This window comes from Hylobates moloch, unplaced genomic scaffold (genome assembly GCF_009828535.3).
Source record: "Hylobates moloch isolate HMO894 unplaced genomic scaffold, HMol_V3 SCAFFOLD_12, whole genome shotgun sequence".
NCBI lineage: Eukaryota > Metazoa > Chordata > Mammalia > Primates > Hylobatidae > Hylobates > Hylobates moloch.
Genome location: NW_026652287.1, coordinates 63,147,343 through 63,169,155, shown reverse-complemented (window position 1 = coordinate 63,169,155; position 21,813 = coordinate 63,147,343). Strand labels below are relative to the sequence as shown.

At 42.6% G+C, this 21,813-nt stretch overlaps 1 protein-coding gene across 1 annotated transcript; it reads left to right on the top strand.

Annotated features, from left to right (window-relative positions):
- Positions 1–1,316: 1,316 nt before the first annotated feature.
- Positions 1,317–17,824, top strand: ZNF599 (zinc finger protein 599). The gene is made up of 4 exons (XM_032170440.2): positions 1,317–1,780; positions 5,052–5,178; positions 8,310–8,405; positions 15,158–17,824. Exons 1-4 carry the CDS (start codon positions 1,763–1,765, stop codon positions 16,681–16,683), a joined length of 1,767 nt encoding a protein of 588 aa, XP_032026331.1. The 5' UTR covers positions 1,317–1,762; the 3' UTR covers positions 16,684–17,824.
- The last annotated feature ends 3,989 nt before the right edge of the window (positions 17,825–21,813 follow it).

The following is a 21,813-nucleotide window of genomic DNA, read 5'->3' as shown; positions in this document are numbered from 1 at the left end:
CACATCCTGGCGTCTCTTACATGTGGAGCTATTTGAGTGGGTTGTAGGCCATGGAATACGGGCAGAAGTGATTGCAAAATTGTGTCTTCATTATGTTTTTCTCATCTCTGCTCCATCCTGGGGATGCCTCTTTGGACGTAATGCTTTCACTTTTCACAGTGTCCAGGATTATTGCCCTCCTCATGTGGGCTATAGGTTTGGGTGGTGGGCTGAAAGTGTCTTGATGAGACAAGATCTGGTGACCCTGAGTTGCTGGGCATAAGCTGGGCTGTCTGGTTTGTGCCTGGTTTTGGCTTCCCTGGGGGCTGGAGGGGCAGAAGGAGAGGGGTCAGATCCTAGTTGCTGTGAATTAGAGATGAACAGTGACACGCCATCTTATATCACAAACTAGAAACCATGTGAACTCCACTCTTCCCTTAGGGCTGCAGGTATTTAGTCTTAGTGATCCTAAGTTTTGAATCATGTAAGAAAGTATCCCTTGGGCAATAGGTCTACCTGTATATTAGGAAACCCTCCTGCATATACCATTTTAAAAAGATGCATACGCCAAATGGTGCAAAATATTATTACGTAAAAATTTAAACAGTATTCATGAGGCTCCTGTTGAAAAAGTCAACGTATTATATGTTTTGACAAATATCAGAGTCTGCAAAGAAGTATCTCAGACCCTCCCCTAGCAGTATATTGTGATGATGTTGCCAATAATACAGAATATTAATAATGACAGCAATAGCTCTTATGTTCTTATCGGTGTGTTCCAGGCCCAGTGCTAAGCAATTAGTTACTTCCCACCAAACAGGTGGCTTTGTCTCATTTATTTACTGGAATTTAAAGAGTCTGGTTCTCAAACGTTTTGGAGCATCCACTTTTCCTGGACAAGTTAAGCAGAGGGCTGGGTCCCACCCCCCAGAGTACCTGATTCAGTGGATGGGGACTGATAACTTGCATTTGTAACAAATTCCCAGGTAATGCTGATGTCATCTGAAAATTATGATAGGGGAAATTTTAATATTATCATATTAAATAATTATCTTCATTTTCCTTAGGAATCTCCATCTCAAGGCTCAGAAAGATGAAGTGCTGGCACAGGGATACACAGGGAGGAAAGTCAAGGCGTGAGTCACCTGGTAGAGACATTTGAGAGTGGGTCATTGCCTCAGATAATTTCCACGGAAATCTGTGTGCCTCTCCTTTAAGGAAAGGTGAAGCCAATCCCTTTCTTGGGAACCTTGAGAAGCCGCCTCACGGAGAACAGAAAGTGCGCTCCAGGTACCACCCGTATTCCATCAAACTACATTACCCAGAAGGCAGTGCTACAAGGGACGGAAGTCGGCCCCAAGCCGTAGACGGAAGGCGCGGAGGGGCGTTTATCGTAGCGGTGTGGGCGGGACTTCCGGCGTCCAGTCTTCGGCGGCGGTTGGGGGTGGTGTCCTTACTGATACTACACTGGCTAGAACGCCAGACAAGGGCCACTTTTCGAGACCAAGCAGAGACGGACAGTGAGGAGGACAGGACTCACTTACACGCTTTTATGTCAGCCGCGATCCCACCCCCACAAACGTCTGCAAAACGCTTCCTGGGGTCTTGGCGACAGCCCTGTGTCCCCATGGCGCGCAGAGGCGGCGCCGCGAACCTTGTGCGCATTTTACACGACGGCGGGGACTGAAGTCCCTCGCAGCCCAGAGCCGGAGCCCGGGTCGGCCGAGCCCGCAGGACCGGCTTCCTCGCCGACTCTCACGGCCTCACCCCGCCCCCTGGGCCCATGGCGGCGCCGGCCTTGGTGAGTGGAGGGTTCCGCAGTCCGCGCGAGCTCGGGTCACCGCCCGCACGCACCATCCGTTGTAATAAGGGAGATGCCGGGACTCTGCGCTTATCCCTTTTGATGCCCTAGGATGTGGAGATCCCGGGAGAGGGTGAGGTGAGAGGGCAAGGGTAATCTCTTCCTACCCAGGGTCCTGAATCCAGGACAGGAGTTGTGAGGAGAGGTCCCTGTTTCTGGCTCTAACCTTGAACTGTCGCCTCGCTGCCCTCGGCCTCCATTCCCTCGGGTCTAAAATGCGAGTCTGAATAATTTTCTCTGTGGAGGGAATTGGAGCGGGTACGCTTGTGACGTGGGTCCTATCTTTCATTGCTTGGAGAGCATTAGGTGCCGTGTTTGAAGAAGGACTCCCCAGGCCCTGCTATTGTTTTAGGGGATCACTCCAGCGGAAGTCTGGCCCTACCAAAAGCTAGGAGAGGGAATGAGAGCCTCGAGGGCAAGAGGTGAGGCGGGAGCAGCATTTTTGGCAGGAGGCTAGAAGACAAGAAGCTCATTGGATTTATCTTTGCAGATGCCGTCTGTTTATTACAAATGAATCTGGCTTGCCGCCTGACAGCAGTGAGTCCGTGCCCTGTTTAACACATGCTCTTGTATTTGAAAAGCAAATCCAGTATAATATTCATTAATGACAGTGTACATGAATGTATGTCTTTTGGAATGTGAGCACATAACAGGCCCCAAGTTACTCTCCAGCATGTCACACTGTTTACTCCTCATAGCTCTGATCACCTTCAGGAGTTGTCTGTTCATTTTTCCTCACCCGGCCTGCTCTAACTTCAATCTAACTTTGTTCCAGGGTCTCTTCAGAGAGGGCTTCCCTGGTTGCATCATGTAAAATCTCTCTCAGTCTTTGTGGTCTTCTCACTGTTGTGTTGTTTTCTAGAGTTTTCTGACTTTATCTTGATTGTTTATTGCTGAGGATCTGTCCCCCAACCCCGGAATGTGAGCTTCTGTTTTCCATCCCCAGGCCCAAAACTGTTCTGTTCTGGGCCTGTACCACTTAGTCGATAAGTGATTAATGAGTGAGATTCTACCCTCTGGGGCTCCCATCCTACTTAGATTTAATCTAACCCAACCCCACCCCATATCCCACCATGGCTGCAAAGTCACTGCCCAATCCACCAGGACACTCCCCTCCCATCTCTCTTGCACATGCCAAGCTCATTGGACACTTTTCTCTGTCACATTGTCCCCAGATCTCTGCAAGGCTGCTCCTGGATGTGTGCTGCATTGAGCTCTCCTAGGGTGCTACAGGAGCAAATAGGAAAAATACTAACAGCAACAAATAGTAGCTGGTCTTCACTGAGCACATTGATAATGTGCTGAGAGGCAGTTTCTGTGTATTACCTTATTTAATGCCCTTCTTCTCAGAGTAAAATTCTTTCATTTTCCTTTCTTTACAGAAGAGGAAGCGGAGACTCAGATCTAACTACCTAAGGTTGCGTAGCTCATAAGTAACAGAAACAATCCAGTATGTCGAGCATAAAAGCCTACATTATTTATTTATTTATTTATTTATTTATTTATTTTGAAAGAGGGTCTAGCTCTGTTGCTCAGGCTGGAGTGCAGTGGCCCCATCACAGCTCACTAGCAATCCTCCCCACTGAGCCTCCCGAGTAGCTAGGATTACCGGTGTGTGCCACCACACCCAGCTAATTTTTTTATTTTTTGTAGAGACGGGCTCACTGTGTTGCCCAGGCTGGCCTCAAACTCCTGAACTCAAACAGTCCTCCCACTTTGGCCTCTCAAAGCACTTACTGGCATGAGCCAGCATGCCCAGCCAAAAGCTTACATTTTTAACCAATATTGCACCCACAGTGGATTGGAGATCCCTGGGGGCGACAGCTAAAGTACACTTTGCAAGGGGAAGGTGCAGGTCTCTCTCTAGCAGGTGGGCATTAGAATGAAGGGGTCTTTGGGGAACCTTCCCGGCAAAGGGAACTGCATGGACAAAGGCAGAGGCATGAGGAGTCGTAGAGTGACACCAAGGCCTGTCACCTGCTGACATGTATCTTGTGTGATCGTCTGATGATCATGCCGACATCCCATTCTCACCCAGGACAGACATGGTGCTTAAGGCAGCTGCCCAGGTTCTTAGAACCACAGCCTGCATTGTCCTTGGCCACTTGTGTTACCTGATGCCTAAGGGAAATGTGTTAACCGTGGCTCAGGAAGAAAAAGAACAGGTTGGTGCTCATTGTGGGATATTCCAGGGAATCTGCAAGTCCCAGCTGCCTGAGGGTAGGGAAACCTTGTTTGAGCTCTCCCAAGCCCTAGGCAGTTGGCACCTCTTCAGGTGCCTCTTCTATGAGGCAAAGGAAGGCTCTGCTCTTCCTTCCATATCTATGGAAATATTTTGAGGAGTGGCTGAATTGTTTTAACTGTAAAAATTACAGGAAATATTTTTAGCCCTTGTCACTGTGGATTCACTGTGGTGTTGGAGGAGTACAGGGGTTATACCCATAGATCCTGGACCCGAGGGATGTGGGTTCAAATCCTGCTTCTGCTCATTAGACATACAACTCTGAGTGACTTGACTCTGAGCCTCAATTTGCTGATTGTGAAATGGAGATGATGATGGTATTTACATCATCAGCTATAGGATGATTATTGAAATTCACAAACACACATTGTAACACATGCTGGGCACTGCAGTGTTTGCTCTATGAACATTTTCTCATTAATTTTCACAACAGTCTGGTGAAGTGGGAACTATTAATGTATTGATGTGGAAATTGGGGCTCCAAGAAATTAAGAGACTTCTCCAAGGTCACACATCTGGCATGGGTTGGTTCAAGAGGCTGGATTTAAACTTCAAGAGCCTGATTCCAGACCTGGAGACTTTTAGTTGCTGGAACACAGCATGTAAAGCCCTCAGGTGCAGGCAAACAGTGCAGACCAGTGAGGCTCAGCTGCTGCTGCTGTGATTATTGTTTGAATTCTTATTTTTCCCCATTCTTCTAATGTCCTAGGACATTACTGTCTGCTCCTCACAGTCATATGGGATTATCATTGTCTTGTATCATTTTCCAATGGTTTCCAACATAGGAGGCTTTTCTCTCTCACATCTTTGTATTCTGTCAGCAGCACCATCTGCCTCCACAGAGCTCATTGGTTCTTAGGAGATCTTAGTAGTTCAGGGTCTCTGGACCCTTTGCCAGTAACCAAGAAATGGGCTGTAATTTCACCTAATAGCTCCACAGCCACCTGTCACCTCTGTTTGACTTCCCAGGCGTTAGTATCATTTGAAGACGTGGTTGTGACCTTCACTGGAGAGGAATGGGGGCACCTGGACCTGGCCCAGAGGACCCTGTACCAGGAGGTGATGCTGGAGACCTGCAGGCTCCTGGTCTCACTGGGTAAGACCTCATTACCCTCCCATGTAGCCTCAAACTCCTAGCCTCAAAGAGTAGCCTCAAAGAAAGAGTAGCCTCAAACTCTTAGCCTCAAGCAGGCAGCAGGAACTTGCTGGGACCTGGTATCATTTTGATTTTGCCATTTTTATAGTAACCTGTCACAGCAAGTTAACTAATATCCGTAAAGTGCTTAGAATAGAGCTGGAAACATAGCAAGTATTCTGCATGTGTTTGTTACATTTAACAAATTAATAAATACCAAATGCTCTCCCACCTAAACCTTTAATGGCCAGTTTGCCCAGAAGTTGGTCTGAGTAGAAATGAATGGAGGTCCAAGGTCTCACTTCTTCCAGATGTTCAAATGGTTACTGTCGACAGGACTCTCCCAGCCCTGCATCCTCACAAGGGATGAGTCATGTAGGGGACCCACAGCTTCTTTGAATCCATCCTTTCTAGGCATGGCTGGTCCAGGAGCCTCAGGACCCAACCTTCCCTGATCCCTGCAGCCTCAGCACGTTGTGGTCTGACCTCCTCTTCCTGGGTTTCCCTGTGTCTCAATCAAAGATTGTTATGTAAGGAACATAGTCCTCCTCAATACTTTTATCCCACTGTCTAGCACAGCTAGCCTCAGTCTGACATCCTTATCCCAGACTGCCACAAGAGGTAATTGGCCCAGCTTGGTTGAGTCAAATGTCCTCACAACCCAGTTAGCAGGACCTGTGGATAATGGGAGGTTCTACAAGCAGCGGGTGATTGACACAGACACTAAGAAGGTGTTTGCTATCAGTGCTGCTGGTATCTTTCTCAGCAACACAGTCTCAGCTGAAAGGTCTCTTTGGCCCCTGGCACCTGCACAGTTAACCCTTATTTCCTAAGGCCTGTGCCTTGCTCAGGCCTAAGTTTATCAGATAAGTATATGTTCACTATACCCATAGGCTCTTCTCCTTGGGCATAAAAAAGCTAAACCACATTTCCCAGCCTGATACAACATGTAGCCTAATACCCAGTTCTTGTGAATGAAATGTGAATGGAAGTGATGTGTGTGTGCAGGTGGAAGTGACTACTGCCTTTCTCTCCCATTCCTCTTGGCCGGGGCAACCTTAAAGCTGCATATTGACAACAGAATGCATGTGATCCATAAATAAATACAGGGTACACAGCTTTCCTGCTGACCCACATTGGGCTGCTACAGGAGATGATTATGGAAAGGTGGCATAGACACATTCTCAAATGGCATGGATGTATGCTATCTGAGAAAGCTGTTCTTTTTTTCTTTTCTCTTTCCTGTCTCTTGAATGTTGAGTGTTGGTTGGCTTAGGGCTGAATCTTTAACACTCCCGTAGCTGTTGGTGAATTTCCTCCTCAGTAGAAAGAGTAGCCTCAAACTCCCAGCCTCGAGCAGGCAGCAGGAACTTGCTGGGACCTGTTATCATTTTGATTTTGCCATTTTTATAGTAACCTGTCACAGCAAGTTAACTAATATCTGTAAAGTGCTTAGAATAGAGCTGGAAACATAGCAAGTGTTCCGCATGTGTTTGTTACATTTAACAAATTAATAAATACCAAATGCTCTCCCACCTAAACCTTTAATGGCCAGTTTGCCCAGAAGTTGGTCTGAGTAGAAATGAATGGAGGTCCAAGGTCTCACTTCTTCCAGATGTTCAAATGGTTACCGTCATCAGGGCTCTCCCAGCCCTGTGTCCCCACAAGGGATGAGTCATTGATGAAGTAAACGTGGTATTATTTTCTGATAACTGTGATTAGCTGTCAAAAGGAGATGTATGGGGAACAGCATTCCAGGAGGAGGGACCAACATGAGCAGCATCCTTGTGGGAGCAGGGTGCTTGATTCCTTAAGAGAGATGAAGGTAGGCCTCATTCCCCTTTAATGCTGCTCATCACCCAGCTCAGTGCCAGGCATATGGCAGAACGTTGGCTGAGTGTGCATGTGGCATGTAAGTGTTTGTAATCCTATGGTGAACACTTGCTAAGTGACAGCTGGATGCATGCCAGGACAAGATTTTCCAGTTGATGCTTCTGGGTCCTGGTGCCTCAGTCATTGACTTTTCTCCAGAGTCTTCTGTCTTAGCCTTCACAGTTGGCAAAATGTGTGTGGCTGCATGTGGAAGAAGACTACCTCCTGCCAGTTTTACCCTGAAAATAATTTCTTTTTTTTTTTTTTTTTAATTTTATTTTATTATACTTTAGGTTTTAGGGTACATGTGCACAATGTGCAGGTTTGTTACATATGTATCCATGTGCCATGTTGATTTCCTGCACCCATTAGCTCGTCATTTAGCATTAGGTATATCTCCTAATGCTGTCCCCGCCCCCCACACCCCCCACCCCACAACAGTACCCGGAATGTGATGTTCCCCTTCCTGTGTCCATAAGTTCTCATTGTTCAATTCCCACCTATGAGTGAGAACATGCGGTGTTTGGTTTTTTGTCCTTGCGATAGTTTACTGAGAATGATGTTTTCCAGTTTCATCCATGTCCCTACAAAGGACACGAACTCATCATTTTTTATGGCTGCATAGTATTCCATGGTGTATATGTGCCAACCAACCCAAATGTCCAACAACAATAGACTGGAAAATAATTTCTTACTTCACCTAATGAGAAGCCCTGAGGTGCTGCTGACTCCTGGCTTGGTCGATGCCAATCCATGCTAACCCAGTTCTCCGTCTGCTTTCTCTCCTTGGTCTAGGGCCCTGGCCAGTACCCTTGCGGGGCAGTAGGCCTCCATGTTCAGCTTCAGTCACTGGCCTGCCTCACACAACTGACTATCAATAGATGCCATTCATCAGGCGATTTAGTCCTGTGTTTTTCAAACATCATGGGCACCAGAATCACCTGGGGAGCTTTAAAAACTACCAGCACTCAGTCCTTCTGCTCAGAGATTTGGTTTAATTTGTTCTGTTTTTGGAACTGAGTGTTGCTAGGTAGTTTTGATGCACAGGGTGGTTGAATCCTACTGACTTAGGTTAATTAGGGAATACTTTTGGTGAGGCAGGGGAGGGCCCTTTCTGGGGTTTCATTGCAGTATGTTAAATGTATATATTCCTTTACACCTCAGACTCTTCTTTTTGTCTTTACCTGTATACCATACTCCATTTGTTTCTCCATGCACAGGGCATCCTGTTCCCAAACCAGAGCTGATCTATGTACTGGAACATGGACAGGAACTGTGGACAGTGAAGAGAGGCCTCTCCCAAAGCACCTGCGCAGGTTGGTGACTGAGAGTCTGGCAGCGGGTATCAGGGCAGCCTGCAGACCACCCAGGCATCACTGTGTCTGAAATGCCATGGGCAGCTATTTTGTGGTCTTGAGCAGTCATGGAGCCCTTGACCCCATGGTCCCCCGTCTTCCCACTCCTGTCACACACTCTTTGCCTTTATTCAGGTTGGAATATGTTAGGTAGGAGACAGATTCTAGGCTTTAATGATTTGCCACTCACTAGCCTCATGACTCTGGAGAAGTTGTGTGATGTCACTGTGCCTTTGGTATGTAAGTTAGGCTGAGTTAATTACCTTCTCTGAAAAATAAACTCCAAAATCATGGTGACTCAACAGATTAAGTTTTGTTTTGTTTTGTTTTTTTCATCCATGCCATAGCCCAATGTGGGTCAGCAGGAAAGCTGTGTACCCTGTATTTATTTGTGGATCACATGCATTCTGTTGTCAATATGCAGCTTTAAGGTTGCCCCGGCCAAGAGGAATGGGAGAGAAAGGCAGTAGTCACTTCCACCTGCACACACACATCACTTCCATTCACATTTCATTCACAAGAACTGGGTATTAGGCTACATGTTGTATCAGGCTGGGAAATGTGGTTTAGCTTTTTTATGCCCAAGGAGAAGAGCCTATGGGTATAGTGAACATATACTTATCTGATAAACTTAGCCTACATTTGAAAGATAGTGATAATAGTTTCTGTATGACTGGGTTGTTTGGGAATGTGATTGCATAACAGGAAACTGCCTAGCACACTGCCTGACCCAGAGTGGCTCAACAGAAGTTACCTATTAGTAATATTCATGTAGTGTTAGTCATAAGGAATAGTGATAGCTCAGATGTTCTTCTGCATTCAGAAGACAGTCCTTTCTTTTCCTGCAGATTACTATTTCAAACTACACTCTGCATCCCACCATTTTTCACCTTCTCCAGCCCGTCATTTATTGATCCATCCATCCATCCTTTCATTTGTGTATCAGATACGCAGAAGCACTCCTTAGCTCTGTTGTTTTCTGGCCCTCCTGTCTTCTAAAACCTCAAGGTGACGATTGCCTTTGTCAGTCTCCACATCTGGGCTGCCAGAGGAAGCTGGAGCCATCAAGCAGGTGGATTTGTGACACTGCAGATTCACCATGTCAACCCTGTAGTGTCCTTCTTGCCTGCTCAGCCAGCCTTCACCCCTCTCCCCCGTTCCACATCTTCACTTGAATGTGTCAGAGGCACCTCACACTCATCATGCCTCAAAAGGACCTCATGATCACCCCATTTTCAGCTAATGCGCCTTTCAATGAGTGGAGAAGGCTAAAAACAAACGTGGACAACCCCTCAACACCTCCATCTCCCTCATACCCAATATCCAGCCATCCCCGAATCTTGGCCATTTTACATCACTCATGTCTCCTGAATCCTCACCTTCACCAGTTTCCATCAGCTCCAGCATTAGTACTCTAGGCCAAGTGATTATCTCTTGCCCGCATAATGCTACCAGATTCCTCACTGTTTTCCCCACATGTGCTCTGTGCGTCTGGTCAGCCCTGTGTGTTATATTTGCATCCACTCACATGTTCCATGTATCACCGCCTCCCTTGCCACTGATGTCAGAGCATCTGACCTACTTTATGAATAAAGCCTACACACTTGATTTTCTTGCTTTTTGACACTTACTGATTCATGTTCATCTGACTTATCCTGCAGCTTCCTTCTCACTTCTGTGGAAGAGTTATCATCCTGGCCATGGCTAATTTCTCCAGCAGAATCTAGATTACACTTTCTGCCTTCTCAGGTGTATTAGCCATCTACTATTAATATGTAACAATGTTACCACAAACCCTGCAGCTGAAAACATCACTCATTTATTATCTCCCACCTATGGATTAGGAGTCCAGGCACAGCTTAGCTGGGTCCTTTCAGGCCTGTCATAGGCAGCTCATAGCTCATCATCACCGTCAGCTCACTTCTTCAAATCAAGCCACTGTGTGAGACTCCAGCAAGACGGATGTTCCAGTCTTATAAAATTACATATATTTTATCATGTACATTCCATCATCTTTGCCATATTCTATACTTAAGAAGCAAATTGAGGTCCTGCCAACATTTTAACAGGGGGACTACAAAAGAGTGTGAACACTATGACTTGGGGATCATGAGAAGCCATACATGAATCTCTTTGCTGCGTCAGGGAACATTCTTCTTCACTTATTTCCTACCTCTTCTATATTTTCATCCCCTCTTTACTCAACATTAAAAAAAATGATGATGTTTCTGATACCTGGGGGAAACTTTTTTTTTTTTTAGTGCTCTTACTTACGTCTCCAGCAGCATCTAAATATTGTTGACTGTATTTCACCTGAACAGCCAAGCTTCTTGGAGAAGTCTTCTCATTCTTTGAAGAGACATCTACACAAGACCTTCCTTTATTTATTTTTTCCCTTATTTTTGTACTGAGGTGCAATTTATACATAATAAGTGTATAAATCATAAAGTTTCATTTCTATAAAATTTTATATATGTACAAGTCAGAGAAACCACCTCACAGTTCAAGAAATACAGTGTTTTCAGCACTTAACAGGCTCCTTGTGCTCATTCTTTGTCAGTATCCCCTTCTATAAAAGTAGCCAGTGTTTACACTCTGTATCACCATACATTAGTTTTGAAGGCATATAAATAGAACCCCCCAGTACATACTCTGTCCTGACTTCTTTTGTTAATCTTTATAACTCAGATTCATTGATGTGGTTGCATATAGTTGGAGTTGTTAGTTCATTACCATCATTGAATGAATAGACTACGTATACCCATTTTCCTATTGATAGACATTTGACTTGGTCTCCATTTTGGGAATATTATGAAGACTACTCTTATGAATATTCTTGATTGCATTTTTTGTTGGATGTAAACCCATATTTCTGTTGGGAATATACATACAAGTGGACTGGCCAGATCAAGTGTGGGCATATGATTAGCTTTAATTGAAACCACCAGTTTCAGAGTAACTGCACCATTTCACATTTCCACCAGCCATGTATGAGAGTCTTCATTGTTCCACGTACGCCTGAGCAGTTGGTGTCTTTCCCTTTACTCTTTGACGCCTGGTAGTGGTGTTTCTCAGCACCACAGCACTTAAAGTGTTCTTGCCCAGGTCACTGTTGCCATCCTGATTGCTAAATTCAACTACAATGATAATAGACAGTGGTCTACAGTTTACCGAACATTTACCCTTTGTCACACAAATGAACTTTGGTTTGGTTTTTGGTTTTTTGTTTGAGACAGGATCTCACTCTGTTGCCTAGGCTAGTGTGCAGTGGCACAATCTCGGCTCACTGCAGCCTCTGCCTCCTTGGGTTCAAGTGATTCTCGTGCCTCAGCCTCCTGAGTAACTGGGATTACAGGCATGCACCACCACACCTGGCTGATTGGTTTGTATTTTTAGTAGAGATAGGGTTTTGCTGTGTTGGCCAGGCTGGTAACTCCTGGCCTCAAGTGATCTTCCTGCCTCAGCCTCCCAAAGTGCTGGGATAACAGGTGAGCCCCCACACCCAGCCACAAATCAACATTTTATATGCTTTTTCTCTTAACAACTTGTAGGCAAGAACTGAGAGTATCCCAGTTTTTCAGATGAGGAAAGTGAATCTTAGTCTGCTGCGGCTGCTGTGATAAAATACTATAGACTGCGTGGCTTATATAGCAGAAATGTATTTTCTCTCAGGTCTAGAGGCCGCAAGTCTAAGGGCAGGGTACCAGCATTGTTGGGTTCTGATAAGGGCTGTCTTCTCAGCTTGCAGACAGCTGCCTTCTCACTTTGTGCTCACATGGCCTTCCCTCAGTGCCTTCACTTCTTACAAGAGGTTTACCATGTTGGCCAGGTTGGTCTTGAACTCCCGACCTTCAGTGATCCGCCTGTCTTGGCCTTCCAAAGTGCTGGGATTACAGGCATGAGCCACCACGCCTGGCTCCCCTCTGACTTTCATAATTGGCCCTGGGTGTGCAGAATTAGAAAAATTATAAATAATGATTTATGACACATTGTCATCATTAGTCAATGCATGTCCTGGTTTTTTGTTTTATTTTCTTTCATTGTATTTTATTAATACATTTATTCATCTTCCTTTAAAAAGATTGTAATGAACACCTACAAACCTTTTGCCAAGTACAAGAACATTACCTGCTTCCTGCATCTGTTGTTGTGTTTCTTTCCTTTCCCATTCCTATGCTGCCTTCCTTGCATACATGGCCACTTTAAGATTTGTTATTCCATTGCTTATTCTGTAGGAAGATTCAGGTTTTTTTCATAAATATAGGCTATTCAGATATTCTGTTTTTGCTTGTCTGTTTTGGTAATTTGAGTAATTTAAAATATTTGCCCACTTTATCTTTGTCTTCCCATTACTTTTTAAGATTGTTTCATCTCAAAATGATAAATTTTATATTTTATCACAATAAAAACTCAGAAAAATAAATTTAACATATCTACATATCTTTTTATAATGCCATTTAAAACTGATAAACCTTCTCAAAAAAATAAAAGATTGTTACATTGTATTCTTGTGTGTGTGTATTTTGCTTTTTTTGAACATTATAAAAAGTGTATTGTGGTTTATATTGTCTTCTGGCATTTTCACTCTTTAGTCAACAGTAAGTTACTAACATTCATGATGCATATAGCTGTAGTTCACTCATTTTTTTTCCTGCTATAGTCAATTGCATGAATATAACACAATGTATTTATCCATTTTCAGGGAGAGCTTGAAAATGTTTGCTTATTGTTTTTTGTTATCACAAACAATGCTTCCATAATTCATATATATGTGTCCTCAGGCACATCTATAGGAATTTCTCTTAGTAAAGTTCCTTGGACTGGCATTTCTGGATTATAAGATAAGCAAAAGGAGAATTTTACTAGATAATGCTCTCTTGTTTCCTAAAATGGTTATACCCATTTCACTTCCCTTGCCTTATCTGAACGATTTCATAGAACAACATCCTCTTCAATAGTTGATGTTGTCTGGTCCTTTAGTTTTTTCAACCTAGTGTGTATAAAATGGGGCATCTCATTGTGGTCCTAATTTGTTTTTCCCTTATTACCAAGAAAGGTGAACACTTCTTATATTGATTGGTTAATGTATGTCTTCTGTGAAATATCAGTGCATAATATGTTCATTTTTCATTTTGGGGTAGAGTGAAGTTCCCAACCATTATTATGAGTTTATTTCTCCTTTCAACTCAGTTTTTGGTTCATGTATTTTGAGGCTCCAGTGTTTGGCGCATACAGATTTAAGATGATTTTGTCTTCCTGGTGCCATGGTCTTCTCTTCATCTTGTGAAGCCCCTCTTTGTCTCATTTTCTTAGGTCTATAGTTTGCTATCTGATTGTTTGCTTTTTTGTTTATTATATTTACTCTAGTCAAATTGACTACTCTTTTCATTTATGATTAATGCTTTTATATCTTGTTCTGGAAATCTTTCTCAAAAGATACTCATTTTTATTATATACGAAATGTGTTTAATATTTAGCTTCTGATAGTTGAAACTTAATCACTGTGGAGGTAATTCTGTATGTGGTATGAGGTAGGAATATTATTTCATTTTTCTTCATGTGGCAAATAATTTTTCTAGATCCATTTATTGAATGGTTCCTCCTTTTCCCAATGGCCTTCTCTGCTGCTTCTATCATATATCAAAGTTACATGTATACATTTCTGAGTTCTCTATTTCATTTTTCGCTTTCACCATTTGTCTTATATTTATGCCTAATCACACTGCCTGAATGCATATAGTTTCATCATAATACTAATTCCTCATAGGGTAAGGCCCCTGCTTTATTCTTCAGAGTTATCCTGGTCTGTATATCAGCTGACTGGTCTCTATCCACAATCAGCTTGTCAATATCTATGAAAAACCCTATTGAGATTTTATCTGATGTTGTATTGAATTTAGGGAGAACTGACAACTTTATATTGATTAATCTCTTTTCATATAGATCTTCTTTAGTGTGTTAAGTTTTATAATTTTCTTCATGTAGATCTTACCTATTTTGTGTATGTTCACTTAGTCTTTATTCAGACATTGTGGACTCATTATGATCATCTAGCTGCTTCTCACCCTCCTCACTTTTACACAGGCGAGAATCCTGAGAATCTGTTTCTTCTCTGTCTCTGCCTGCCTTTCCATCCTCATCTCCATCATCTCATCCCATTTACATTACTCAGCAATCAGCATTCCCTCAAGACTTTCAGCCCTTGTACATTCTGTTTTCATCTGCTGAAGTTTCTCTCCTAATTCCTCTGTCTGGGATCTCCTACTCTCCTTTTTAAAGAAAGCCCACATAGCTCACCTTTTCTTGGTGCTGTGATCCGAGACATCCTCTGATCCCTCTCTGTCATCTGGGTCATGTTAAGTGTACCTTCCCTACATTGTCATAGTGTCATGAGACTGCCTCTGTCAGAGCACATTCATCACACACATTGTAACTATTAGTCTGCCCACTCTCCCTCATTTGGGAGAATGAGGAGCAGTCTCCATTCCAGATTCTCTGTCCCCTGCCCTTGCTTTTCCTTCTGGGTTTCCTTTTAAAGATCTCAAGAGTCCAAGAATTAGGAAAGAAATTGCAAGCCTGGTTTTGAGAGATGTAAAAATGCAGTAGGCATCAAAGACACTGTTTTCACCTTCATTCTTCTGCTAAAGTGGTGATTGTGTTTGTTCTGTTGACATCACTAATGTTCAGTTTTTTTTATATTGGATTTCCTTCAGGTGAAAAAGCAAAACCCAAGACTACAGAGCCTACTGCTTCTCAGCTGGCCTTCTCTGAGGAATCCTCTTTCCAGGAACTTCTGGCACAGAGATCCTCAAGAGATTACAGGTTGGGGCAAGCTAGAGATGAGGAAAAGCTAATAGAAATTCAGGAAGGGAACTTGAGGCCAGGAACAAACCCCCACAAAGAGATATGTCCTGGGAAGGTGAGCTATAAACATGATGATTTGGAGCCAGATGATAGTCTGGGCTTAAGAGTTTTACAGGAACGAGTCACTCCACAAGATGCTCTCCATGAACGTGACTCTCAAGGACCAGGAAAAGACCCCATGACTGATGCAAGGAATAACCCTTACACATGCACAGAATGTGGGAAAGGGTTTAGCAAGAAGTGGGCCCTTGTTCGGCATCAACAGATTCATGCTGGAGTGAAGCCCTATGAGTGCAATGAGTGTGGGAAAGCCTGTCGTTATATGGCTGATGTCATTCGACATATGAGGCTTCATACTGGGGAAAAACCATATAAGTGTATTGAGTGTGGGAAAGCCTTCAAACGCAGGTTTCACCTCGCAGAGCACCAGCGTATTCACACTGGAGATAAGCCCTATGAGTGCAAAGAATGTGGCAAAGCATTCACCCACCGCTCTTCTTTTATCCAGCATAATATGACTCACACTCAAGAAAAACCCTTTTTATGCAAAGAATGTGGGAAAGCTTTTTACTACAGCTCCTCATTTGCTCAACACATGAGGATTCATACTGGAAAGAAACTCTATGAGTGCAGTGAATGTGGAAAGGCCTTCACACACCGCTCCACATTTATCCAGCACAATATGACCCACACGGGAGAAAAACCATTTTTATGTAAAGAATGTGGAAAAGCCTTTTGCCTCAACTCATCCTTCACTCAGCACATGAGGATTCACACTGGAGAGAAACCCTATGAGTGCAGTGAATGTGGAAAGGCCTTTACTCATCGCTCCACTTTCATCCGACATAAGAGGACCCATACTGGAGAGAAGCCCTTTGAGTGCAAAGAATGTGGGAAGGCCTTTTGTGACAGCTCTTCCTTAATTCAACACATGAGGATTCACACTGGTGAGAAGCCTTATGAGTGCAGTGAATGTGGAAAGGCCTTTACACACCACTCTGTTTTTATTCGACATAATAGGACCCACAGTGGACAAAAACTCTTGGAGTGCAAAGAATGTGCAAAAGCCTTTTACTATAGCTCTTCCTTCACTCGACACATGAGGATTCACACTGGAGAGAAGCCCTACGTTTGTAGAGAATGTGGAAAGGCTTTTACCCAACCTGCAAATTTTGTCCGGCATAATAGGATCCACACTGGAGAAAAACCCTTTGAATGCAAAGAATGTGAGAAAGCCTTCTGTGACAACTTTGCTTTAACTCAGCACATGAGAACTCACACTGGAGAGAAACCCTTTGAATGCAATGAATGTGGAAAGACCTTCAGCCACAGTTCATCGTTCACTCACCATCGAAAGATTCATACCAGAGTTTAAAAGATACAGGAAGGCCTTTTACAAGTGTGTTTGTCTTTAGTGAACTCATAGTGGTGACATACCTTTCCTTTTGAATATAACTATTGAGAGAAATATTTTGGCCAGAGAAATGTCTTAGTATCTGATAATTTATACTAACTAGAAACATAATTGTCCTTGTGAAATCTTTTTATGGCAGGTAATCACTTGTCATCCAAAGAATTATATTAAAGATTGACCCAGTTTAGAGCCTTACACTGTACCTGAGAATAATCGAGGGGAGAGAGCTGGTGGTTAACATGCATTTAGGTAAAATGTCAGGAACAACTTTCCTCTTATTAATACTATAAATCCATCTCAAGCATATTTTAAAATAATGAGAGATGGAGGAAACAGTCTAGAAGATAAAAGAAAAAGATGTGCATAACTTGTTTTCAGTTTCCCTGTTTATGACAGTTTGTCATTTGGCAGGTTGGGGGATGGAGCAGGGAATAAGACATTGAAAAAGTCTCATCCCCTTTGTGTGTTTTACATATATATATCTCTAAGTCCAGAGCCAGGAGAGTTGGACCATTGAGGGCAGCTCTGCCAACATTTATTAGAAGTATTCATTGTTCCAAAACTGTCATCTCTACCCTTGAGGGAGTGTGTCTTTGTGAGAAATATAAAGGCTTGAGTCATGAAATACTTAACATATGTGCACATGTACACACGTACATTTATATATATGCAGTGAATTGTTACTCGTGGTAGTTAGGTTCTGTGAATTTTCTGTGCACACTGAATTAGTGAATGCTGAATGATTGTTGCTAGGGGAAATACAGGGTTAGCTTCTGTGAGCCTCTGATCCAAACATTTTTATCAACCAATCAACACATAACCTTCTTCTATGGGTATTTGTTTGTTTATTTGTTTAAAGATACCTTATCAGTGTTTCTTGAATAATTATAATTATTCTTTATAATAAAAATATTTTAATTATAGCATGTTTGTGTAATGTACTCAGTATATTATTGTACTGCTTTAACTCTTAATTATGTACACACAGTACACATATACAGTATTCATGTACAATAAACACAGTAAACTGTACAGTACTCATACAGTAAATGGTACTGTGAACACGTATACTATACAGTATAGTCATGCCAATAAAGATAGTCCTGGGGAAAAAACATTAAAGATTAAAAAAAGATTAAAATTGTACTTTTGATGGAGCTGCAAGATGTGTAATGGGACAGCGCACTGTATGGTTAAACTGCTTGACTTTGACTTACCCCCAAAAAACCAAGGAAGAGGTTGATGCAACTTACTCTGCAGAAGAGGAAGGCATTTCTGAGGGTGCCTTATCAACATCTGGCAGTTTTACTTCAGGAATTTGACTTTTGCCACTTGTTGACAGCATCAGCAGTTTTCCCTCCTGAACTGGCATGAAAAATTACATCAGCCTTGTCTGGCTTTTCGCCTAAAGTGTTTTTATCTTTTTTGAGACAGGGTCTCACTCTGTTGCCCAGGCTAGAGCGCAGTGGAATGATCACGGCTGACTGCAGCCTTGCCTCCTAGGCTGAAGCAGTCCTCCCACCTGAGCCTCCTGAGTAGCTGGGATCACAGGTATGTGCCATAATGCCCAGCTAATTTGTTTTTTTTGTAGAGATGGGGGTCTCACTGTATTGCACAGGTGGTCTCAAACTCCTGGACTCAAGTGATCCTCCTTCCTCGGCCTCCAAAGTGTTGGGATTACAGGCATGAGCCACTGTGCCCAGCCCCACCTCAGTGTCCCAGCATAAAGGAGTGCAGTGGAGGTTAGGGGCTTAAATTTGAGGCTGCATTGGAGCATAGGGTCACATTCTTCCATGTGATTGAAAATGTTTCCAAGGCAGGATTTCAGTTTGATATTTTTGCTGCTGTGAGGACAATTCTTGGAATCTTAGGCTGACCTTCATCACCATCTTTATCATCACTGACTTTGATGCCTCAATAACATTGCATACAGTGACTGGCTTCCAGTAGTCCAAAATCGTGGTTTCCTTGTTGGTGTTGAGAGCCTCACAAGCCTTGCTATAAAGGTCGTTCATGTTGTGCATCCTGAAAGCTTTTAAGCATGCCCTGATTGAAGGGTTGTATGACAGATGTGTTTGTGGCCATAAAAAGAATGTCTAGGTTGCAGTGGGAATTTTCAAGTTCTTTATGGCAATGAACTAGAGCATTATTTAAAATTAATTAAACTTTGAAGGCAAAAGTTTTTGCCTTGGAGATAGCATTCAACTTCTTGGATGAAGCAGTTGTAAAACCAATCCCAGAATATTTCTAAAGTCATCCATGCTTTTCTGTTCCACTTACAGTGGACTGGCATATGGCTCAGGTTTTTCTCTTTAAGTTCCTATGGATTTGGGGTTCTGTACACCATTAGTGGTTTGCACTTATAGTCACCATTGGTACTGATGCACAGTGGCAAGGTTGCAGGATCTTTGAATGACTTAAAGTAAGGGACTTTGGTGGCCATTTGTGCTATATAGATTGATTTTCTTCTAAAGCAAGCCATTCTCATCAGTGTTGAAACCTGCTTTTTCACATAACCCTTTTCCTGTATAACATTTAGTGGATATTATTTAAATTCTTCCACAGCTCTCAGAAGAATTTGCCTGCAAGTTTAATACCTTTTATGTTGTAGTGCCTTTTGAAATGTGTGAGTAGCCAGCACTAGCTGAGCATGGTTAGCATTTTCCTTACTTAGGTATCGTGACCATAAATTTCTTTGGCTTTAAGCCTCACAATAATGCTGTCCTCTATTCTTTTCTATTGGTCATCATCTGATTCACCCATAAATTTAGCCTTTTTTCATGTTTTCTGTAACTTCATCATGCATTATGCATTATAGATGTTCCTTTTTATACTTTTAGGAGTGCCTCATGTACAGACAGGTGAATTTCCTCCTCCTATTTCTGGTTGTATTGTGTTGTTGATTTGTAGACATTGAACTCTCAGACAACAGCAGTATAACTCATGACTGGATGAATCTTTTTTTTTTTTTTTTTGAGACAGAGTTTCACTCTTCTTGCTCAGGCTGGAGTGCAATGGTGCAATCTTGTCTCTTTGCAACCTCTGCCTCCCGGGTTCAAGCGATTCTCCTGTCTCAGCCTCCCAAGTAGCTGGGATTACAGGCACCCGCGACCACACCTGGCTAATTTTTGTATTTTTAGTAGACACGGGGTTTCACCATGTTGGCCAGGCTGGTCTCGAACTCCTGACCTCAATATCCACCCACCTCAGCCTCCCAAAGTGCTGGGATTACAGGCATGAGCCATTGTGCACTAAATGACTGAAAATGACACGACATTATGAATGCCGAAACAAGAAAGTAGGCATCACCTTTGACCTCAGCTGGTGACATGCAGGCTTGATGAATCATTTTTTTCATCACTCTGCACATGTCTGCAAATGACTGCAAAAATGCAAAAACCTCAAAGTATTGATTTTGGAGTTATAACAAAATTTTAGTAGGCGAATTCTCAAATACAGAATTCACAATCATATATAGAGACAGCAGTTTAGTTTTCTACTCATTGGGAAGAGCTGAAGATCCCATCCTCCCTCACAGTGACCACCTCTGCTGTAGCTGTGGCTGTACCTATCTTGAGCCTGGTGGCTAACAGCCTAGATGATAGATTGGGATTTCAGATCATTTAGTGTTTCCATGACCCATTGGGTGACCTTGGCCATGCACTTCTCCATGGAGCTGTGTTACTCTCTGTAAGAGTAGGAAGGTGGACATTAAACACATGGGAAAATGAACCTACAGTATGTTAGGTGATATGCGGACCCAGGAAGCATGCAGGAGTCCAGAAGAGAGAACCACATATCCAAGACCTCAAGGGTGACAAGTGCTTGGACAGTTGGAGGATACAGCTCAATGTAGTATGGCTTGACAGGGAGAATAGAAATTAATGATGGAGTGGAGTAGCAGGCCATATGCACAGAGAGGGTACCATGAAATTTGGATTTAATTCTAATTGCTATGTGAAGTCATGGGATGATTTTAGCAGATACACAAAATATTTTTTTCCTTCTTTCTAAAAATTTAACAGTTGTATGTTTTACACTTGGGTCAGAATTTCTCAGTCTTCTAAAGCTGAGGTCATTAATTTGAGACCTTTCATTCTTTTTCTAATATAGGCCTTTACTGCTATAAATTTCACTCCAGATACTGGTTTAGTAGCATTCCATAAATTCTGACATAATTTTCAATCAGTTCTAATAATTTTTAATTTCCCTTTTGATTTCTTCTTTGATCTATGAAGTTTGATTATGCTCTAAGAACATACTTTGCGTGACTTGAACCCTTTTCTATTTATTGAGGTTTGTTTTATGATCCGGAATGTGGTCTATCTTGGAAGAATGTTTACACATTATTACTGAAAATAATGTGCATTCTGATCTTGTTGGGTGTTCTATAAATGTCAAGTAAGTCAATATGGTTGAGAGTGTTGCTCATGTCTTCTGAGTCCTGATTTTCTACTTATTCTGTCACTTATGTAGAGAATGGTGTTTTCTTTTTTAAAAAAAACTACTGTAATTATGGATTTGTCTATTTCTCTTTGCATATCTATCATTTTTAAGTTCTTTCATTAGGTATATAAATATTTAGGTAATAGTCTTCGTTCTGAAGTTAACTTTGTGTGATATTAATACAGCCTCTCTAGTGCTCTTTTGCTTACTATTACAATGGTGTATCTGTGTCCTTTGATTTTTTTTTTTTTTTTTTTGAGATGGAGTTACACTTTTGTTGCCCAGGCTGGAGTGCAATGGCACAATCTCGGCTCACCGCAACCTCCGCCTCCCAGGTTCAAGCGATTCTCCTGCCTTAGCCTCCCAAGTAGCTGGGATTACGAGCGCCCGCCACTACGCCTGGCTAATTTTGTATTCTTAGTAGAGATAGGGTTTCTCCATGTTGGTCAGGCTGGTCTCGAACCCCTGACCTCAGGTGATCCGCCTGCCTTGGCCTCCCAAAGTGCTGGAATTACAGGCATGAGCCACCACGCCCGGCCATGTCTTTTGATTTTTAATTAATTTTTGTCATTATATTTAAAATGGTTTTCTTGTACGAAACATTATTGGATCTTGCATTTTATCTACTTTGAAAATCTCTGCCTT